This window comes from Ciconia boyciana, chromosome 14 (assembly GCF_034638445.1).
Source record: "Ciconia boyciana chromosome 14, ASM3463844v1, whole genome shotgun sequence".
Taxonomy (NCBI): Eukaryota; Metazoa; Chordata; class Aves; order Ciconiiformes; family Ciconiidae; genus Ciconia; species Ciconia boyciana.
This window is the reverse complement of record NC_132947.1, coordinates 5,883,526-5,904,762: the sequence shown is the minus strand read 5'-3', so window position 1 is coordinate 5,904,762 and position 21,237 is coordinate 5,883,526. Positions and strand designations below refer to the sequence as shown.

At 45.4% G+C, this 21,237-nt stretch overlaps 1 protein-coding gene across 1 annotated transcript in view; it reads left to right on the top strand.

Annotated features, from left to right (window-relative positions):
- The first annotated feature begins 248 nt into the window (after nucleotides 1-248).
- GNAS (GNAS complex locus) overlaps nucleotides 249-21,237 on the top strand; it is a 162,319-nt gene continuing 141,330 nt past the window's right edge. The window contains exon 1 of the mRNA XM_072878731.1: nucleotides 249-647. Coding sequence (XP_072734832.1) covers nucleotides 392-647 — 256 coding nt within the window. The 5' untranslated portion in view covers nucleotides 249-391. The remainder of the gene's footprint in view (nucleotides 648-21,237) is intronic.

Sequence of the window (21,237 nt, the reverse complement as noted above, 5' to 3'; positions counted from 1 at the left end):
CGCGGGGCAGGAGCGAGGAGGGGAGCCCGCAGCGCCCCAGCCGGCCCCGGGCACAGCGGGACGCCGAGCACCTTCGCCCCACGGGGGCAGGAGGGGCGCGGCGGCCGTGCCCCCCCCTCCCCGCCCCGCCACCGCCACCGCCACCGCCGGCAGGCTGCGGCGGGGGCCGCTTTCCAGAGAATACGGTAAACATGTCCGCATCACGTGTGGCCGCCTCCCGCCGGCCGCGGCGCGGGGGACCGGCCGAGGGGAGGGGCGGGACGGGACACCGCGCTCCGCAGCCCCGGCGGAGCGGGGCCACTTTAAGAGGCCGCCGGGCGCCGCCGCCTCGCCCTGCCCGGCCCGGCGGAGAGCATGCCCGCGGCGCGGTAGGGCGGGCAGCTCCGGCACCATGGGGCTGTGCTACAGCCTGCGCTCCCGCCTGGCCGCCGCGCACCCCTCCGCGCCCTACGGCGGCCGCGGCGGTGAGGCGGACGTCCCCCCCTCCGCGGCTGCGGGGGAGCACGGGGACCCGCAGGTGCGGCACCGGCTGCGGCAGGACCTGGTGGCCAAGGAGCGGGCGGACAAGAAGCGGAGCAAGAGCATCGACAAGACGCTGAAGGCGGAGAAGCGGGAGTACAAGCAGACGCACCGGCTGCTGCTGCTCGGTGAGCGAGGGCGGGAGCGGGGCGGCGCGGCCCGGCCCGGCAGGTGCGGGGCGGCCCGGAAGCCGCTGTCAGCGCCGGAGCCCCGCGCGCCCGGCGGCTCCGCGCTCGCGAAGTGGGCGGCGGCCGCGGGTGGGCCGGGGCGCCGCGCTCACGTGGGCGGCCGCGCCTCAGCGCGTCCGGGCTCTGCCGCCGGCGGGCCGGGGTCGGCGGCCCCGGGGCGGGGTGGGGGGGGCTCTCGGCCGGAGCCCCTCCGCCGCGGCGGGAGTCTGCGCTCGGGTCCCGCCGCCGCGGGGACGCGGCTGGGGCGCGGCGGGCTATGAACGCGGCTGTCGCCGTGGTAGGAGCTTGTAGCCAGCCCGAGGGAAGGCACAGCCCTCCTCTCCTCACCCCCCGAAAGGCACTTGCTGGGTCCCCACAAAGGCGCTATGTCCGCTTCCCCGCCGCCTAGTCGTTGACATAAAGCCACTCGCTGGGTCCGCAGGAGGCGGAGAGTTCTCTAAGCCGGTGCGATTCTTCTGTGCACAGAAAGCCCAAGTTTTTATACGTGCGCTGATTTCTTGCTGTCGCCTTCTCTGCCTCCCAAAATACGCACCGGGGAAGTTTCAGGCCGAGAGCCCTCGCTTCACCGCTGCCTTGCGCTCCCGTGCACTAGCACCTGCTCGCTGCACGGCCGCTTCCCCCGGGCTGGGCAGGGCTCCGGGCAGGAGATGCCTCTGCGTGGCGACAGCTCCGGCACTGGGCTCCCGTCCTGGGGGAGGGCCAACGGAAAAGCACCTTCTCCTCACCCACTTGTGTTGTGTGGTGTCTGAGCTTGTCTGGTACGTGACCCCAGCGCAAACGGTCATGGAAAGTCATGTATTGGCCCTCAGGTAAGTCAAAGGGGTCTGTAAATGTTTCTACTCCCCCTTCCCCCAGCACGCTGCAGGTGGAGCACAGATTATCCTGCACAAGTGGATTGCTAAACTCTGAACATTTTGGAATAATAGAGAATATTTTCAAATGTCTGCAAGTAACTTAAGAGCCTCCTACCCCCTGAGGCGTGTGTGGTACCGCATGTGGTAAACGGCAAGATTTGGCCCTGATCTTTTCGGTATGCGTTTGTAGCCTGTAATAGAGGAGCTGAATTTTAAGGAGCTTTAGAAAACAATGTCGGACATAGTTTTCTGAGTCTTAGTGGTAAAAGTTTTTATTCTAGAAGTACAGCCTCTTTTGATGTGGTTATAGCTATACCGATGTGTGTTCATAAAGGTGTACTTTCTTCTTATGAGAAGGGGCGTGAGCAACACTTGTGTGAAGACTAAAGCTTGTGTGCTGTATTGGTAAGAAATCACACCTCTAACCAATGTGGCTTTTCTTTCAAGCACAGGCTACGCTGTAGGTATTTTATGGTTTGGTGTTTTTTTTAACGTATTTCGAGTTTGTTCTGTAGTGAACAAGTGCTTGAAGAAGGAGCTGTGAGAATTGGTTTTTCTTTGTAGATTAAATAGTTAGGGGGGAAAAAAAGAGTAGGGCTAATTTTGATGTTAATCTGCAAGCCTTTAAGTCATAAAGGCTATCTGATAGGCTTCTGTATTTGCAGTAGGCAATATTTCAGTTGCCTGGTTTTTAATATTGCTTCTAACATGTTGTACCACAGAACCGGTTTTTGCAGAAATGATGTTAAACATTGAGTGGGTTAAACAACATATCTTAGCAGTTTAAAATTATCTGTGGTGAAGCCAACAGAGAGAGCATTCTTTGTCAAAGTACTGATTTATAAATCTGATGGATATGAGTCAGTGTTATGCTGGCAGTCGTTTATTATATTTCAGCCTGGACTTGAATAGCAGGAAGTCACTTTTTGGCGCTCTTGTAAATCTTGGGATGCCTAAGAGACCAATTTCCCTGCTCCTTGCAGAGGGACTGTCAGTCTTCCAGTTAGCTTCCTTCCCTTGCTGCTTCTCCCCTGCATCCCGCTCTCACTGTTACTTTGTGTATTTTCTATTTCTAAGCTGGAATAAGAAGTTTGGGGTATACTTGGTTATACTTTATGTACTATAAAGTATTGCTGCCACAGCCGAGCATCTCTGTGCTGAGGCTTAGATGCTTATGGATTGCACATGCAAATTGTGCAGCACGGTAAAATTGAATGAGGGGGGCAGGAGCAGCTAGCTGGGATTTAAAGCTACAACTGAGTCGTCTTCCAAGGAATGGAGTTAGGGTGGGCAAAAAAAAAGACTGAAGAAGTGCAGAGCCAGGGATGTCTCCTTGCTTGGGGTTGAAGGCTCAATGGCAAAAGCCATTTTTGAATGGTTTCTTACTTGTGCTCCCAACTTTTTAGGCTGATGCGCTCCTCCGGGAGCGTATCGCTGACGTGGACGGCAAAGGACACCACGGGTGGCTGCTCTTTCTTTGAGAGTAACAGAATTTAAATGAAAACTGCACTTATGCTTCAGGTCTGGTCTGTCCCCAAGTCTAAATTATTTTTAACGTATGGCTGCATTAGCTTGTATACTTTAAAGGGCTGAAAAGTTGCACTGCAAATCTAGAGTGTTTCCTCCTGTCGCGTGCTCAGCTGTACAGAATACGGGAGTGCCCAAAGTCGCAGGTGTCTGTGCCTGCATGGCTGTTGATGTAGTGTATATGACATACCTTACAGCTGTAAGCTCTGGTCTGTTACTCACAGCATTACTCAGATGAGTGCTCTTTAGCACAACTGATACTTACGTTCCCATGTTGCAGTTCCTTTTTTGGAAGGAGAAGTTCCTCACTTTATCAGAGTGCTCAGGGATGTGCAGTGCACGGATGTAGTTACTCAGTGGATATCTGTATGTCCTGTTACTTGATTTTAGGTCTTTTTCATCATTTTTTCAGTCCTTTTTCATCACCACAGATGTATAAGGTAAATTCACGATTCCTGAAACTTCTCTTAATTTCAGTAGAGCAAAGATCTTTCATCAGCTCTATTTTTAAAGCAATAATCTGACTTTGTACTTGCAGGAGAGTAGTTTTTTGCTTTGTTTTTGTGAAAGGAAAATGCACAATCAGGGGTAATCTCACTGGATTTTGTTTAGTGTACTGTACAAGTCACAACTTCTAGATTACAATCATTGTTATGTTGGCAACATAGTGTGAGTTCAGGGTTACTACTGGGTATTGGAGGGTGATTTTCAGTGCGTGGGGTTTTTTGTTTGAGAACAATCCTAGCTTTAAAATTGAAAGTGTGTACTTATGGGGGAAAGGATTTTAAACTTTGCCATAAAATGATTCCACTCTGTGTGTGCTTTCTCATTGGTGACAGTAATGTGGGTCTTCCTCCATCTTTTTTTTTAAGACTTTAAAGTATAATTCAACTTAAATTGTGGTTTTTATCTTACTATTATTTATTAGACGACTTATTAGACGACTTATTAGACGACTTATTAGACGACTTATTAGACGACTTATTAGTATTATTATATGAAAACAAAGAATTGTCTGAGGGGTTTTAATGCTTTTCATCAGTTAGTATTTTCCAACAAAAACCCACTCTGTCCAAAACTGTTACTCAGCTCTCCTGGTGTATGTATTGCTTTACCATGGTCTTCCTCCTCTTCTGTGAGCTGGTTTGCTGTAGGAGAGTGAACTTGGGCTGATCTCCTCTGGGTGCTTTGCCAATCTTTGTGTACTTAGTTTTTTCACTCTCTCAGGCTGACCTCTTACCCATGTAAAAAGTACTTATAGCTTATTCCCATGTTGAAAAGGAAACATGGATATCAATATACCAATATAGATATATGCACTTGTCATCTTCGGTATTTATATTAAACTACAATATATTAAATAATGGCCATTCTGAATCTTACCTACATCAGTGCTTAAGTAAAAATATTTCTAACAGTAATATTTATATTGGTACAAATATGAATATAGGGCATGCAAATTTGAAGTTTTTATAGGGGGAATATATTATACAGGAAGAAAAACATACTTTAAAAAGCTAGGAAATATCAGTGTGAAGACTAACCACAGTCACCCTCTCTGTGTGTATGCTGCATGGTAAGCCCCTCCATACCATATAATTAAAGACTGTCTTGTATGGTTTACATTGTGTTTTTTTTTCCACATGGCTTGTACTTCATTCAGGGCACAAGATGGATGTTGTGCAGTGAATGAGCAGCTATTCAATATTCTTATCCTCCTCATACAATGTGTCACCCTGTGCCCTATTTACGACACAGCAGCCATACCCTGTACTGAATAAAGAACTGTTGAACTCCTCGTGGGCTTTTCTGTAGTACTGATCACTGCAGGGGCTGAATGCTTCATAAATGTCAGTGCATGGCACTGCTGTGAAATGAGGTGGTATCGTTCTCCTTCTTTTGTGGATGCTGGAGAGGGAAATGCCTCGAAAGACTAAAGCTAAAATTGTCCAAAGCTACCACTGATTTTAAATGCCCAGTCTTTGCCTAACTCTAATTTTTCTCCATGGTGCTCAGCTTTTTTTAATAACACTTTGTGTTTAGAGCATGGACCTCATGGCTGTAAACAATCAGCCTTTTGCAAGGTGAGCTTTAGATGCTCTTAAGTGCAGTCCAGGGAGCAAGAAGCACAGATGGGCGCCCGCTATGGAAGCTGCGTGCTCCTTGATCGGCCATGGTAGCTCTGCAACAGAATGAAGCTGGTCTGGTTCTCTAGGGCAGCATTTAATCCCACAAGATATCCTTTCTCTTGTTGTGATTTCCTGTCTTGCTTGCTTACAGCGAGGTGGTTATCCTGACACTGCTTCTCTCGAGGATCGGGCAGGTGGGGAAGGGAAGACACTGAGTTATAAAGATAGGCATGTGTTCAAGTACTTGACCAAATTCCATCTCATAGGAGCTTGTCCTTGTTGACAATAGTTCCATTCACTTACAACTGATTTGTTTCTTGTGCCCCATGTATTGTGAGCTAGAGGGGGCATAAGCCCCGCAAAAAAGCGTATGGTCCTCATTAGAAGGATTGCGTAAAAGACGTACAGAACAGACTAAAAATGTCGAGGGAACCTTTATTCTGGGACTTCCTAATTCTTGAGAACAGGATTTTAGAAACTAAGTGTCTTATACCAAGTTGGTATTTAATTTCCCCTTTAAGAAAAGCAGGAATAGGAAAACCCAAAAATCCTGGGTTCAATCCTAGGGGATGCTTGCGATGCGAGTATCTTGTAATGGGCTGCTCTGCTGAACAACCTGCCCCTGCGCACTGCGACAGCAGCTCGCAGGGCAGCGGTATGGGGTTGTTCTCCAAATGGACTGTCATTAGTGGTGAAGGAATTACAATATTTTCCAATAGGGTTCCCAGTAATTACCAGATACTACAAGAACACTTGGACATGGGAATCTCTGTGGTTTCCATCTGCCCAGTACTTTCCAGTGCAGACATGATGATCCTGCTGTGGACACCAGGAGGTGGTATGCTAATTATGGGTCTTCCTTTACGATGAAGAGCCTCTGCAAGACGAGGAGTCCTACTCAGTTCCCACTGCTGTATACAAAATGTGCTCTGTGGCATAGAGTGCTGCCTGTTCAGTTGGTAAAGAGAGATCTTCTGGGTCTGGAGTATGTTCACTCCAAACAAAAATACCTGGAAAGCTTTGCAAACTTTAATAAGGCTTTACCCAGTATGCAAGCAATGCTGGCTCCAGGACCTGTGGTGTGATTTGGCGAACGTTTGCTGAAACTCAGAGCAATGTAGTGTCTTCAGCACTGGCACCTCTGTGCTTTAGATCACTTAAAGTAGTTTCTCTCCTGCTCCCATTTTAAAATTTCATAGAAAGGAGACAGGCAAGCTACTCGTCATTCCCTGCTTTTTTCTTTGTTTTGGGTTTGGTTTTTTTTTTTTTTCCTTGAGAGCTCCTGACCTTGACTTTTTCCTTGTACCACCTCCACATAAATAAAAAAATCATTAGCCTCAGGCAGACACATGGCATGGAGAGGTTCAGCCAGCATATTTGAAGTTTGGCAAAATTTGAGCTGCTTCAAACAGGGCCTGGCAATGAAAGGTGTCGGGAAACCTACAGCAGCACTGCTATAAAAGTGTTATGATGAAGGGCTGCTAATGGATGGCATACTGTATTGAAGCTAGGATGATGCTCTCTGTAGAGAGATCCAAAATAATTACTTTCACAGTTACAGCTAATGTTGAAGGGATGCTCTGTGCATGTGTAAGCATGGATTTTTGTGGGAAGGGGGTGAGGATTCTGGGGGACCCCCTGATCCCTAGGACCAACCATGGCTGTGCAGTCTCACAGCAGCGTAAATGTACATCATCTCTCCCCTTCCCCAGCATATATGCAATCTCTCTGTTAGTGGTAATCTGTATTTTTACTCATTGAATGCCTGGTGGGATAAAGATCATCATCACTATACAGAGGCCACATTCATGTGTAGCCATGGACCTAATTTCAGAATTATCACCAGCGGGTGCTCTCTTTTTGACTATTGCTTTTTAGCTGTTTGTTCCATCTCTGTTATTCTGAAGGAAGGTAGCAGCTTTTCCTTTCCACCTGTAGAAAGGATGGCTGTTGCACCTAATGGCATCACAAGTAGTGAGTGAAACCACCACATTTCTTGCCTAAAAGAATTTAAGACTCACCTAGCATGCAAGTTGACTGGAGTCAGGAGTTTGTTATTAGGGCAGCTGAGTCCTATGAAGTTTTTCTTTGGGAGTGGGAAGAGGTCGGGGAAGAGGGTTTTCAGGGGTGAATGGGTCGCCTGACTTGAAAGAGAAATGCAAAGTTGTGGAAATATCTATCTATAGCCTCTGTTTATAGTTACAAAGAGGTTACCTGCTGAGCACAATATCAATTATTAAATGGTGACACTGAGGTCTCACCTGTGCTGTTATATTTTTAACTAGTGGCTGGCATCGTAGGCTCAAACTGCTGCTGGTTTAGGTGCAACAGGAGTGGCAGAAGCTTGTCATCCCATTGCTCAGTCAGCATCATCTGTTTCCAGAGCAGAAAAATTGTCTTGATTGCTTCTGTGCAACTGTCGGCTCCTTTCTGCACTGGGACATCTTGAATTGAACTGTCTCCTGTGTTTCTCTAGACCTGTCTCCTAGGGTTTCTCTAGACCTGGCATTGTCGTGGTTGGGAATAGCTGATGGAAAGGACCAGCAGTGAAGAAAGGAGAGAGACAGGAGGGCTGAACCTGACCTGGTGCTTCTTAAAAGAAAAAATACTTTGGAAATAAATAAAATTTAAAAAAAGAACAGGAACAGAAGAGAGAGGAGACCAAGTGCCTTAATGTTATATAGTTCAAACTTTACTGCTCTAATAAAGTACAAGCAAACTCCTTCTGTCTGATTCATGAGGCACTTGTGAAGTTTTTGGAGCTGCCTACAAAAATGTGGTTCAAATTCTGTCATGTTTCTCAGCATTTATCTCCAATGTACATGTTGGAACTGTGTTTGTGTTACTGTATGCTGCCTTAAAGAGGCGTCTGAGGCAGCTCAGGCAGGACTGGCAGGTGCCTGAAGGTAGAATATCTGGACTATAGAGAAATTCTGTTTTCCTTCCTTGGGCTGGGTAAAAACCCTGCAGTCAGGGTCAGGGAAGTAGCCTCCAGCTATGACCTCTCTGGCTTTCATACCTGATGTCTACCCATTTTTTTTTTCTATTAGAAGAATCTAATAATTCCCTATTAGCCCTTGTTCTTCATATAGCTTCCTTGGGAAGGAGGGGTGGGAGAGACTCAGAAGAGACATGTAGAATGCCATCCCACCTTGACTCCAAATATAGACTACACCTTCATGGTCATGCATGTTATTATTCCTGCAAAAATTTCCATGCAAAACTAGAAGGGCTTGTGTGTATGTTAGCCTGTTAGTCTGCCAGTAACACTGCTGAAACTACATGGCTGATGTTTCAATTTTTAACACTTTCAAGTGTTATTTTTGAAAGCATTTGTACTAGCTGGTGGTTTGTTCTTCCTGTAACCTTAAGAGACATTTCCAGAAATCACTAAATATTTTTACCCTTTGCAGGGGAAGGGCTTACGCCCTTTGAGTGTTCCTCATGAATAACTAATCACTTCAACATACTGCTCAGCAGGGTTGGACCTTATAATAGAAGAGAGATACTTGCACACCCATCCTGGTTATAGCATTTCAATCTAAAGGGTGGGCTTCATGGTATTTGCATGAGCTAATCCCCATTGCACTATGCCTAGGTGAGCTTCTTACATGGAAATGTGGGCCACCTTTGCACAAAATTTTGGTGCCTTTCCAGTGCTGTCTGCCCTTGAACAGCCTCATACAGACAGTACCTCGGCTTCTGGAGCCCCACTTGTGCACAGGCGCCTAGCAAGATGCTGAAAAGTGTGTTAGCCAGCAATCCTAGCTTGATCAGAACCTGTAGTGTCAGAAAAAAGGGATTAATAGTCATCCCAACAGAAGTGTGGATAGTGGCTTTATGACCATTTTGTGTGGTATGGATACCCACACATCTCCATAAGGTGTGCTCACGTTCATTGAGGAAAAACCTTGAAAAACACAGTTAGTTCTAATTACATGCAGTTCTTCCCTGGCTCCCTTAAATTTGGGAGTGTACTCACTCACAAATATGCATGATTTCACTGAATTTCCTTCTGATTGCTATAATTTAGAAAAGGCAAGGAAAAAAAAGGCTTGGCAATTCCTTGGAGTGAGGACAACTCAGATGATACTTGTCATAAGAAAGACTGGTTACCAGGCATATAAATCCATAATACTTCAGATATTTGGACCTGAAGGATGTGTCTCAAGAAGGCAATTTGAACTCCATGACTTATTCTCATTGTTCCCCTGGTCAATGAAGCATTTGAGGAACAAGCCACTGTATGCTTTATAAATAGCTCAGCTAAAGTTTTCTTTACTTCCTCTAATGTGTTCCCTCTGCAAAGAAAATCCATGGTATCTGTCTCTGAGCAGCGTTTTATAAGATTTGCACGTCACTAAAAGAAAGAAAGAAAAAAAAAGATTAATATTCTCTGCATTGAGGAACGTGGGGAGGCAGAGGGTGTTAAACAGATGTCAGGAAGTCACTACTATTTATTTTGCCCACTGAAGGAAGTGAATGCTGAGGAGGATGGGTCTGTTCCTAACAAGGAGTAAGATGCAGTTTTACAATCTACAGTCTTGCTCTGTTTAGCCACTGTAGTCTCCACTGCAGTGTGTTGGAGGAGGGGGGGGGAATGCTGAAATTCCTGGGAAAACCCAGATAAATTCTAATTCAAATTGGAGGAAGAATTAGGGGGAGGTTCCTCCAACTGAAGGACTACTCCTTCGCCTAGCTTGGCACTAGGCTGTCAGTGTATTCGGCGCTGTTTTCAGAAACCAAACCCACACGCTTCTAGCCCAGCGCAGCTTCACACAGGTTTGTTTGCGCATAGCAATGCTGCCGCGACTTCGTGACTTTGACCTCAAGGAAGTATATCGGGTTCAGTGGAAAAACAAATGAACGGAGTGCCCAACCCCTCACCCATCCCATGTGAGTGCCCTGCGCGGGGATGGCATTTATCACAGCCGCAGTGGAAACGAGCTGTGGGAGCTGCTCGGGGGAATGTCCCCTGCAGCTTCCCCCATCAACCAAACGCGATTTATGCATAAGGTGGAATTCTGCCAGTGTGACTGGAAAAGTGTTTTTATATGGCTTTTCATGGAAGAGGCTTTCATTTTGGAGGCTAATTTCAGACGTGATCGGAGAGCTTTCTGAGCTCGCGCTGGATCCTCCTGCCCTGGGCTGTGCTGCGCAGTGCTGCGATCCCAGCCCTGCGTCCCTAGCCGTTCTCACATCTGTGCCTACCACAGGCTTCCTCTCCCTTAAATTATAGGAACGCTAACCCCAAATAAGTTGCTTTTAAAAATCTAAGGCTCGCATTTTTGGGAACATTCATTGAATTTTGGAATTCAGTGGTGCCTCGACCAAGTGCTGTTATTGACCGCTGAAGAGCAGGTTGCATTGCAGAGGAGCTTGTAAGGCGCAGTGCATGTGCGCTGCTCCCTGGGGCCGTTCAGCACTGGTTCGGGGGTAGCCGGGGCAGCCAGAAACATGAGCCTGAACTATAAATTGTCCCTGTCGTGTTGCAGAGATTTTTAGATTTCCCCGATATACTGAAACAATTCTGATCATGGTCTTGCTACTGATGAATGTGTGTTGTGTGCCAACATGTGCAGGAAACAAAGCCTGGTGGAAGGGGTTCTCCAGGCTCCAGCTCTACTGTTTATAAGACAGTTTTAAAGCTTTTCAACATGGACTACTTGGCACATGTTTGTGGAGAGCCCAGCTCTGTTTTCTCATCATTGCAAATCAAAATAAGCTCAGAACGACGTTTTTACTGTTACTCTAAGTGTCCTTTCTCTTTTTGTCAAGGCAAAAATAACAGAGTGCCCCAGGGATCAGGCTGTGTTCTTCATCCCTGTTGAGACTGAAAGGGTTCCATCTTCACCTCCATCTTCCTTTGCATGACGAAAGGAGCCATGGGGCAGTGCAGCAACTAGGCTCACACCCGTCAGCTGAGTAAGTGAGGAGTAGCTATGGATTTAATTTTAGTGTACGGGTGAGCACCCTAACTGATGCCTGTGCTACGTGTACTCGCTTGGGAACCATTCAGAGAGCACAGTTGTCATCTCCAAAGAAGATATGCTTAGTGTTACTTTGAGCTTCTAATATTGCCTTGCACTTTAGGAGACAAGTTTCGGGCATCGAAGCAAGGTGACCGCTTTATGTTAGTCCTTTCTGACTCTCTAATTTTGCTTATGGCAGTTTGACTGGGACACTGACAACTGTGCAATCCCGTCGCTTACTTTCTCAGAGTTCATGAGCTCTGCTGGCTTCTTGGCAGAGATAACAAACAGGTTTGAGTCCACGTAGCCTGGAGCACAGAATGCCCGTAGTGGAAACCAGCAGCTGTCTTGCTTTTCTATCCCCAAGCTATTACAGAGCGTGACTGCCCCGTGGCAGGGCCCGGAGAGCGGCTCCGGTCCCCCCGGGCGTGCAGGGCACGGAGCTCGGGCTGTGCCTGATCAGCAGCTCCGATGGGGAGATGCTGCTGCAGAAATGAGGGGAAAAAAAAACCGTCCACTTCATAGGGTTTGTCTTTCTCTTTCTCAGTGACGCCCTCATCACGCGTTACACCACAACCTCTTCCTCTTCCCCTCCCCACCCCCTACTGAACAAAATTTTTAGTATGTGGGCTGTATTTGTTTGGTTTTGCATTTTTCCTGGTTGTTTTCTATGCTGAAATCTCAGGATTGCTGGTGAGCCGGGAGGTTTTCTGGAGCGCTGTGGGATTTGTGGGACTGGGACTTTACAAGGGGAGGAAACGGAGACACTGAGGAGAAGGGCATGCTATTGTGAGCTGAAAATCTGCATTCAGATTTTGTTTTTTATAAATACCAGTTAAAACTGTCTGCATACTGTCTGGAAGAAAAATACTGCATAAAATACTCTCTTGATGCTTTCCATGCCTTATCTCCACACAGGAAATTCACAATTTGATAGACCCGATTTTTCTCTGGTGATTAAAAACATATAACAAATGTCTTTTAGACTGTAAAAGCTGAAAGATATTTTCTCCTCTAAGCCTGATTCCTTAACACTACTTGTGCTCTCATTTTTCTCAGCTTCTGTGAAGTTTAATCTCTTATCTGTACCATTTCATGGTTTTAAGTGGTGAGTGATGCAGGACTCGATTTGCAGACATTTCAGAAGAGTATGTATTTGTTTTTAAAAACACTTACTCCTCCTTGGAAAATACTCCTCCTTGTCTGTTTTTCCCCAAAACAAAAATTGAGATAAAATTTTAGCGCATAGTCCTTAAACATGCATATCCCAAAGTGCCATGTGCATTGCTTTTGGACAGTCAGAAGCAATTTGCACAGGCCTGTTTGATTAGCAAATAGATGAAACGGGTGCAACTTCATTCTTGGCCTTTGGATCAAACCAGGAGTTTCAGTCTTGCAGACTCCATCGCAGTCCCGGCGATGTCAATGGGATTATTCACACGAGCGAGGGCAGTGTCAGCCGTCCCCTCTCGGAGCCCACGGGAACAGTGAGTCACCTGTGCGCTGCCGTCCCGTCGGCAAGGGGACAGCACTCCCTCCCTGGGCAAGGCACGGTGACGCACCGTGAAATCGTGCTTAATTCACTTCAGTGCAGAACCAGCCAATTTAGCCTAGGTATCGCTATCGGGCCCCAATTGTAGTTTTACTGTATAAAGGAGTTCAAGACAATGTTGTTTGAAACTTTTTCTGCCATCGAATAATTCCGTGTTAGGTTTGAGAATCTGTTGCTCCTAGTAGAGGTCTAAGCAAAAACTAAATACTGCAAAGATATTTACCATTCAGGCTTATTTTGGGAGGGGGATGAGGAAAGGCCTGATAAGTTATGTACTTGACCGCATGTAGTTAAAAATATTATTTGGAATATAAACTTCCTTGTCTGAAGACCAGCTTTATGCACGAAGTCAAAAAGCACAAAAAGCAGTTCTCCTCCTGGCCTCCATAAGTATACCTTAATGCTGCTGAATCCTGGAAATTATGCAGGGCATGCTTTTTAAATGTTGATTTTGACTTCTTGCCTGGGACCAAGTGTAAAGTCTTTCCAAGGAAATACTTAGAAGACTTGCAATGAAACCCAAAGGCTGCTGCCAAACCTTAGTTTTTAGAAAGGGAGTAGGGGGCAATCCAGACTGTTAAAAACTTCCAGTTGTTTGTAATTAAATCCACTTCTTCTGTGCACAATAAACATATACTTAGAAAAGATCATTTTACATAATACTTATGTGGTTTACTGCTGCCCTTTAGCTGCTAAAAATCAAGCAGTAGGTCTGCTATTTTAGTCTGGAAAGGTTACTGGAAGCTGGGAAGCAGGACTGATGCAGCTGTGGCACCGCAGTGGCATGTATCCGCATATCCAGTGGTGGCACGCAAATCGAGCCAGGGAATCCTTTTCTCATCGTGAACCATCTTTCCCACCTCTGACTAGTTGAAGTTTGTTTTGGATTGTCAGGGATGCGAATGCAGAGGAGATAAAAATATCCCAGCTGCATATCCCTCCTTGCCAGCAGCAGCACCACTCATGGCTTTGGTGGAAGCTATGGGATTGCAGGAACTTCTCATCGCCCTGCTTGCTGCTTTGAGGGCTGGCAGGAGACAGGACCGCTAAATCCTCACCGCTCTCCCCACCCTGAGCCTGGTCTGCCACAGTTCATTCAAGATCGTTTCAAGTCCACTGCCATCGTTCCTCTGAAGGACGGGGCGTGTGGGGTGGAAACACCAGCAGCTCTTGCTGACAGCTGCTGCTCTTCCCAGCTGGCATTCAGGAGATGCCCCTGGGGCTGAAGCAACTGGTAGGTCTGTCAGAAAGCCCAGCACAGATAACACCTTGCTAGGGAACAAAGGGGCCAAAGCTTGAGTGAGATTTTGTACCCCCTTGTGCAGAGAAGGGATGCCACCAGGTTGGGGAATGTGACAGATTCATGATGCCTCTGCTTACGTCCTGGAGAAGGGAGTCAGTTCAGGCTCCAGAGCAGTCCGTCCCTTGTCTTCTGTCAGTACTGCAGTCGCCTCCAGTTTTGTTGTTATTGTTGCTTAATGCCAAAGATCAAATTCTGTTTATATACACATTTGTTATGGCCACAAAAGTGCCATCACAGCTTTCGGTGTAGGCACCTTGATTTTGCCAAGCAAAGTGCCAAAAAGATCTCTGATTTTCAGTTAATGAAGTTGCTTATAAAACCAGATCTTCTCCCTTTGTTCTTTATGTGCTGTTTGCTACATGCAGAGACACATAGCCCTAACCAGGAGCTCGAATGAGAGCAGAAGGCTGCTCCCACCAACGAAGGGCAAAATCTTTCAGAGGCCTGCCCAGTGCGTGTGACTGTCCTGCCTTAGACCTCTTGCAGGATGCAGCGCTAGCTGGGGAGGGGACGGCCTGAGTCTGAGTTTATCCAGAGGTAAATTTTGTATTTACCCTTGGCATTGGAGGGAATTTTTTCTAGGATGGCGTGAAGAAATTGTCAGTTGTTACTAGGCAGGTTGCAGGAGCCTTTGGGTGCTGTGAAAGAATAGACACGAGGCATGGAAAGAGCAGAGAGGAGCAGCTGAGAGGTATTATCTAATAAGTGACATAAGAAAAACCATGAAGCCTTGCAGAGCAGATTTGTTAGGATTTGAGGTTAAAACCCCTGTTGCTTGCTGAGATTATCCCCCAGCATATGGCAGGGAATGTAACAGAGATGTAGAATTAGCTGCTAATGATCTGGACACCTTGAAAACAGATGTTTGTAGTTCTGTATAACTGCGTGCTGTTTGATTCATCTGAAATCTGGATTATTCAACAACAGGCTTGGTGAGGTATTCGAATGCTTAGTAGCTTCATTTCCCACTAGTGTCGCTGGGTACAGATCACCTCTTTCTTAGGAATACCACTGGAGTAATTTCATCTGAAATTGTAATTGAGAATTTGGGAAATCACAGTCAACGTGGTGACAGCAGACAGCATTAGCCAAGACCCAGAGAGGCAGCGTGGGAAGCTGCGGTCATCTCTTTGGGCAATCCAGTACATCTCTGTTGCACCATGGCGCTACCCGGCTACTATTGCTTGAGGATGGGCAGTATTCATTTGTAGTTCCTTTAGAGGATGACTTATTGAGAGATTTCTATGGCTAACGATGCTGCAATTGAGGAGAAATTTGCTCGTGGGTTTAGGTGCGAATGGCCCGGCTTTTGGAGGCAGAGGTGCAGTCTATCGTTAGTGATGTGTGTTTATTTCTTAGCTGATGCCTGGCCGATCCACGTGCATATGTGACAGCATATTGTCACATGTTGCTTTGGCTGTGGAGGAATGCAGGAGATATGAGCAAGCCATATATGAATGGAGGGCTTTATCCTTATGCCAACTTTAATACCAAACTATAATTAAGATTTTTACATGTGCAACATTAGAAAATTCAACAGTGTTCCAACAGGAACAGTTTCTGTCAGTTTTTACCAGGTCTTTGTTAAAGGCTATTTAGTTGGTCCTTATTAAAACCTTTAAGCATCTTCAGCTGGAGCATCCACTCATAAGCCATGGATGCTGAACTCCATGTCCCCATTCACAGGCTACAGGCTGGATGAATGAAGTGAGCAGAGTATTGTACTGGAGAGAAGAGAGGAGGAAGCTGTGTCTGCTCTCACCACCCTTGACAGCTTCTGCTTCCCCCAGGTTCTCCTCCCTGGAGCTGTTAGCTGGGGTGCTCACCAGCTTGCTCCTTGGCGTACGCTCAGCATGCCATTAGAAACACGGGGCTTGAGTTATCTGTGGTCTACAGCTTGTGGTCCTGTGAGAAGGGTGATCTCCCCTGAACCACTGCTGATCTCCATGGGTGTTGTCCATGACTAGTTGGTCTCTGTCTTGTCTACTCTGCCTTGTTGTCCCTGTTGGTTTGCCTGCTGCTCCGTTCCCTAGCATGCTTTCCACAGCTGCAGTATGTCAGATCTGCTTCAGAAAAATACATTGGCATTTCTGAAACCTTACCACTGACAGGATGCTTTCCAAAAACTTATCTTACTTTTATTTTAACAAATGCTCTATCAGAACCTCTTTTTCTACAGCTGCTTCTCTCCGGACTCTCAGTTCACCTTACAGCTGCTTCGTTCAGAGCCTGCTCCCTTCCCTCCTCCTGTCATCAGTACAAAACCGGCACCTCGTGAACTTCTTGTCACTGCTGGGTTTTCTGTTGTCCTTTCTATTGTTGTCTTATTTCAGAACTAACTCAGCTAAAGGGGATAAGTGCCTAATTTCCTTTCTGATGCTCTGCACTACAGGACTTCAGGTCCTCTGCATCTCACTCAGCTGTTTCCTAATGATGGAGATTGCTGAATTCATTGGTACCTCTCTTGCTTCCATGAAGTTTTCTTGGTAACTGTGTCTTCTACCACACATGCCCAGGGCTGACCAAGACTCAACACTGCTGCACGGGCAAGTGCCTAATGCCAAACCCCCTTTGTTACCTGTTTCCCATCAGGTAGTTTTGGAATGCCCTTACTCACCCTGACTTGGAGCTGTTGTTCATAAATACCTGACATCCTCTCCGTTGTTAAGGCACTGAAGTTTCTAACTTGGGGATGTAGTTTCCCCTAGGTTCTCTTTGGGGGTCTCTGCATTTACTTAAGCCTTACTTAAGCAATCTGCTCTGATAATGCTCTCGCTATGCTTATATTTTTTAAGTTCAAAATAATGCTTCCGAAGGTCTCTTAATTTATTTAGCTCAATTTGCATTATTGGAAGACATCCTCCTGGAGTTGGAAGCCTTTATTGTTCACAGGGGAAAAAAGTTTGTTAGCTGTCTGTTCAGTTCATCTTTTTTCCAGCCCTTCCATCGTGTTAAACTTCCTTTTGGACTTAATCTTTTACAGTAAAAGCAAGACCTTAACCTCAATCTTTCTTTGTAAGTTAGATTCTTTTGACCTGGCGTCATCTTTGTTACAAAGCTTCACACACTGCAGTACAATAATATTTTTCTTGTGGTGCAATGAGCAGCACTGCAGACGCTGTTCCAGATGGGGTCATTTTTTCTCTAAATTAGCAACTGTCTTAATAGATATTTTCTGTGGCTTCCAAACTGTGTGGTATTGCTTGAATGAAAATGTAATTCCACTGAGAGATTTCAAGCCCAACTTTTGCTGGGCTTCCAGAAACAATTTTTTAAAAATTTATTTGTACAGTCAAAAGAAGTTTGCTAATGTACTGCATTTGCATTTTGAAGCTGCGTCTTTAGAATCAGATTGAAAATATGAATATTCTCTGGTATATTTTTCTCACAGACAGAATTTTCATGCAGGCTTATGTATTAATGTAAGGGTTAAATTATGGCAAATGTGTCTTGAAACAATTGAAATATTTCTCCGCATCACGAGTGGAAAGCCCAGTTCTCTGCCACCAGAGATACTACACCTCAGACTGGTTAATTTTCTGTCATTTTAAAATAATCATTTGAGAATGCACTTTTAATTTGGACAACTTGCTTCCGAGTCCAACAGAGTTATTGATTCACTTGAAACTTCCTTGGAGGGTGAAGAGGACTTTTTTATCTAAACCAGCCATGCTGCAGGCTAGCAAGCAAACTCCTTGGTGGTGGCTGCTTTAGCAAGACATGAGTGGACTCTCAGGAGCATTCGCTTGAGTTCCCCTTTGTCACAGACAAATGTGGAAAACGCAGTAAATCATGAAAAATCCACCAGGATATACTACAAGCCTTAGGATCGCAGGCACCTTCTTACAAATTTGAAATCCTATGGACAAAAAATAAATCAAGAAGCCTCAAAAACGCAGAGTTTCTGAGAATGGCTGGGGAAGTGATCAAGGGACCAGACTTTGACCCCCTGCAATAGCAGGGAAGTTGGTAGATGAAATATGAGAGGGCCAAACGAAAAAGCTGAGAACAAGAAACTCTGTTTTGTTTGGTTTTGTTTTTTAAAAAAACACCACCTAAACACCTTTGACAAAGATAAGTTGTATAGTTCCATATAATCCTAAACCCTACATTTTTTAACAGTTGCAACAGATCTAACTTGGTAATTGTCTTTCACTGGGGAATTAGGAGTTCATCTGTGTGACCCTGGAAAATGTTGGAGGACACCTGTCGAGATCTGTTCAGAACGGAAAGCATTCAGTAACCTGACAGGCGTATGGCCTGTGGGTTTTAGTGCTGTGCTTAACACCAAGGAAAGCTGCCCCTTAAAGAACCTGGAGGGTATGGGAACCCCGCACAGCGTAAGGATACAGTTCTCCCTACAGATGGTTTTGCCAGAGTGAGTGGCGAGAATAATAATATCAGACTGGCGTACTGAAAAACCATGAATGTTGGTGATCACAAGAAAAGTGAGAATTGGTCTTGTGCCACTGGTAGTACAGTGCCTAAATGTAGCTACTTTGTGGTTTTGTTTTTTTTTTAATCCCCAGGCTTCAAATAATCTTTATTAATAATAATAAATAAGCTTTATTTACAATGATTTTATACAAATGAGTGATTTTTGTTATAATGAATTGCTGTTTGGTAATCCACGTGATGGTGAAACTTTATTTTAACTGCTAGAAAGCTCTTACTTAGTTTTCAGAATATCAGTTCCTAAATAGTTGGATTTAATTTATTCCAGAGAAATTCTAAGATTTTTGATGGTTATTCACCTAATATCATTGGCATGGTCAATAGCTAACTGTTAAACTTAAACCTGTGCTGTATCTAAGTCTTTTAAGATTGCAGGATCTGTCTGCTGCTTTTGAGCTGGAGAGTTTGCAGTTCGGTCCCATATGCTTCTTGTAGCATTGTGTCCATCCTGGCACATCTGTCCTGAGCCACCAGTACACTCGGGCATTCCCTCTGCTAGACAGGATTTTTTTAATGCCAAAACCAGAAGGACTGCTCCAATTTTCTACAATTTCATCAGGTGAAAGGCCCTGAACCAACTTCAAGCCTTGCCCCACAGCATTGCAACGTCTGCGCTTTCGAGGATGCGCAGCTATTGCCCAGTTCGTGATTCACACGCTACGTTTTGGTGAATAGCCTGGTATGGGGTAGCGTGCTCCAGCTCGAGAGTGATGACAGCAAAAGGCACCGGGCAAGACCTGATTCCGAGCAAGAATAGCTCTTTGTGTTTGTGCACTCGGAGTTTGAGCACATTTTGTGTTGGAGTACAGAAATGGCTCATCCTTTCACGCTGCAGGCCTGTGAGATGCTGTTGGAGCTATTGTGTTTCAGGAGAGAAAGTGGGATTTTTGTGTAGCCGAAGTGCTAAAGCTGTGCCTGTGGGGTGGGAGGGATCCCCGCCAGCTCCCCATGGGAACAGAGCTGGGAGTGCATGAATTGCTTACATCTGTGGGGACGGTTTGGTTCAGTTGAGCTCTCCTGTGAAGATGCCACAAGAAGAGTGCGTGTCTTGGTCATTAGGAATTTGTCCATGTTGCATTATTAGATGAGAGTTCTGTTTACTTTTTAGCTTTACCCTCCACCTGCATCCCACTGTGCATAAAGAAAATCCTGCTTCTGTCACCTTGGGAAGCAGCAGTTTTCCAGTGCTTCCCCAAATTCCCTCCGGAAAGAGATGTCACATTTGCCCCAGATGCTTATGGAAAATAAAGTGTCTCAGCACAGTGAGTTCTGGGAGAGACCCTCACACGCAGGAGCCGATCATGGCGGTGAGGATAGTGTTGGGGGAAGAGGGCTTTTCCTTGGGTTAACTCAAGTAACAGCCAAACACTTCCGTTCTAATTAGTAAGGGAGAGCCAAATGCTGGCTGGCCCTATTTCCAAGCTGGACCTGTCCATTTCTCAAGTGGGAGTGGTGTTCTTGGACCTCTAAAACCTCCAATATATTTTCTCCTCCTGTCCTTTGATTAAGGATTTGTTTGTTGACACTTCAGTGGGTTGTGACTCTAATGACAGCAGCCCTTGTGTCAACCAAGACAGAGCTTCTCACTGTTGCTAGTTCTTGGCTTTGTCCCTGCTTCCTAGATGTGGTCTGATAGAGGCTCTAATGATCTTGTAAGTCGTAAGTAGGAATAATTCTCAGTACAGAAGTTAATTAAGTGGATTTTTGTATTTCTCCAACTGTCTCCTGTGCATATCTGTGGACCGGACAGATGGACAACAACAATGCTACACAGATCACTCTGTCAGGTGTTTCTTTTAATAGCTTGTCTGCAAAAAGCAGATGTGTAGGATGAAACAGAAGGCTCCTGCTTTAAAAAGTTAGTTCTGGACATATTTTAAGATAACTTTTAAATGGAAAATAACTGACTGAACCTACCATGGTAGTGTTTCCAGTGAACTAAATGTGGTATAAAGTTCACATTTACATTTCTTTTTATAGCTCAGAGGGTCTCAACTTAAAGGGGTTTTAATAGGTGCCAAATGTTCTCAATATCTGTCAAGGTCAATTATAGATGAGGTGGTGGTTTTTTTTGCATGGAGCAGGAAACGTGAAGCATCTTACTGGAATTGTTCCTAGAAAGTTTGAACTTAGCAGATGTATGAGGTTTTCGTATGTCTTGGTAAAATGCTAAGTCTGAAGCTCAGCAAATTGCTATGCTGGCTGTTAACAGAAGATTCCAGCTATGCTGGTTTGGCAGGAAAAGATATGAGATTGAACGATTTCCACCCCCGCCAAATGGAGATCTCTTGGTAGGTAACTGATCCCAGGGAGCAGCTCGACGGTCAGTCTGCCCACCGTCTCAAGTCACGCTGAGCCTTCTCGAGGGCTTCAGCAAGCCAAAACTCAAGGGTAAAATGTGCTCCTCTGGTTTCCAGCTATACACACAGAGATCAATATCATGTCACAACTAGAAGAACTGTTAAAATTGGACATGCACTGTTTGTTATTACTTATTTTTAAAGCTTAACTCTTACCCTTAACTAATCACAGAACACTACAGAAGAAAGGATTAATTCATTTGCAAATGAAGTACTGATTTACTTTGTGCTCTATTCTTTGTTTTCTTACCTTTTCTTGACAAATGTGGATTTTAGGGCATCTTTCTTTGATTTCTTTCCCTTTATTAACTTTGTCCCTGGCTTTTTACACTTGCAGATTATTTTTGACATACAAGCAATAGTCCTTACATTAATGTA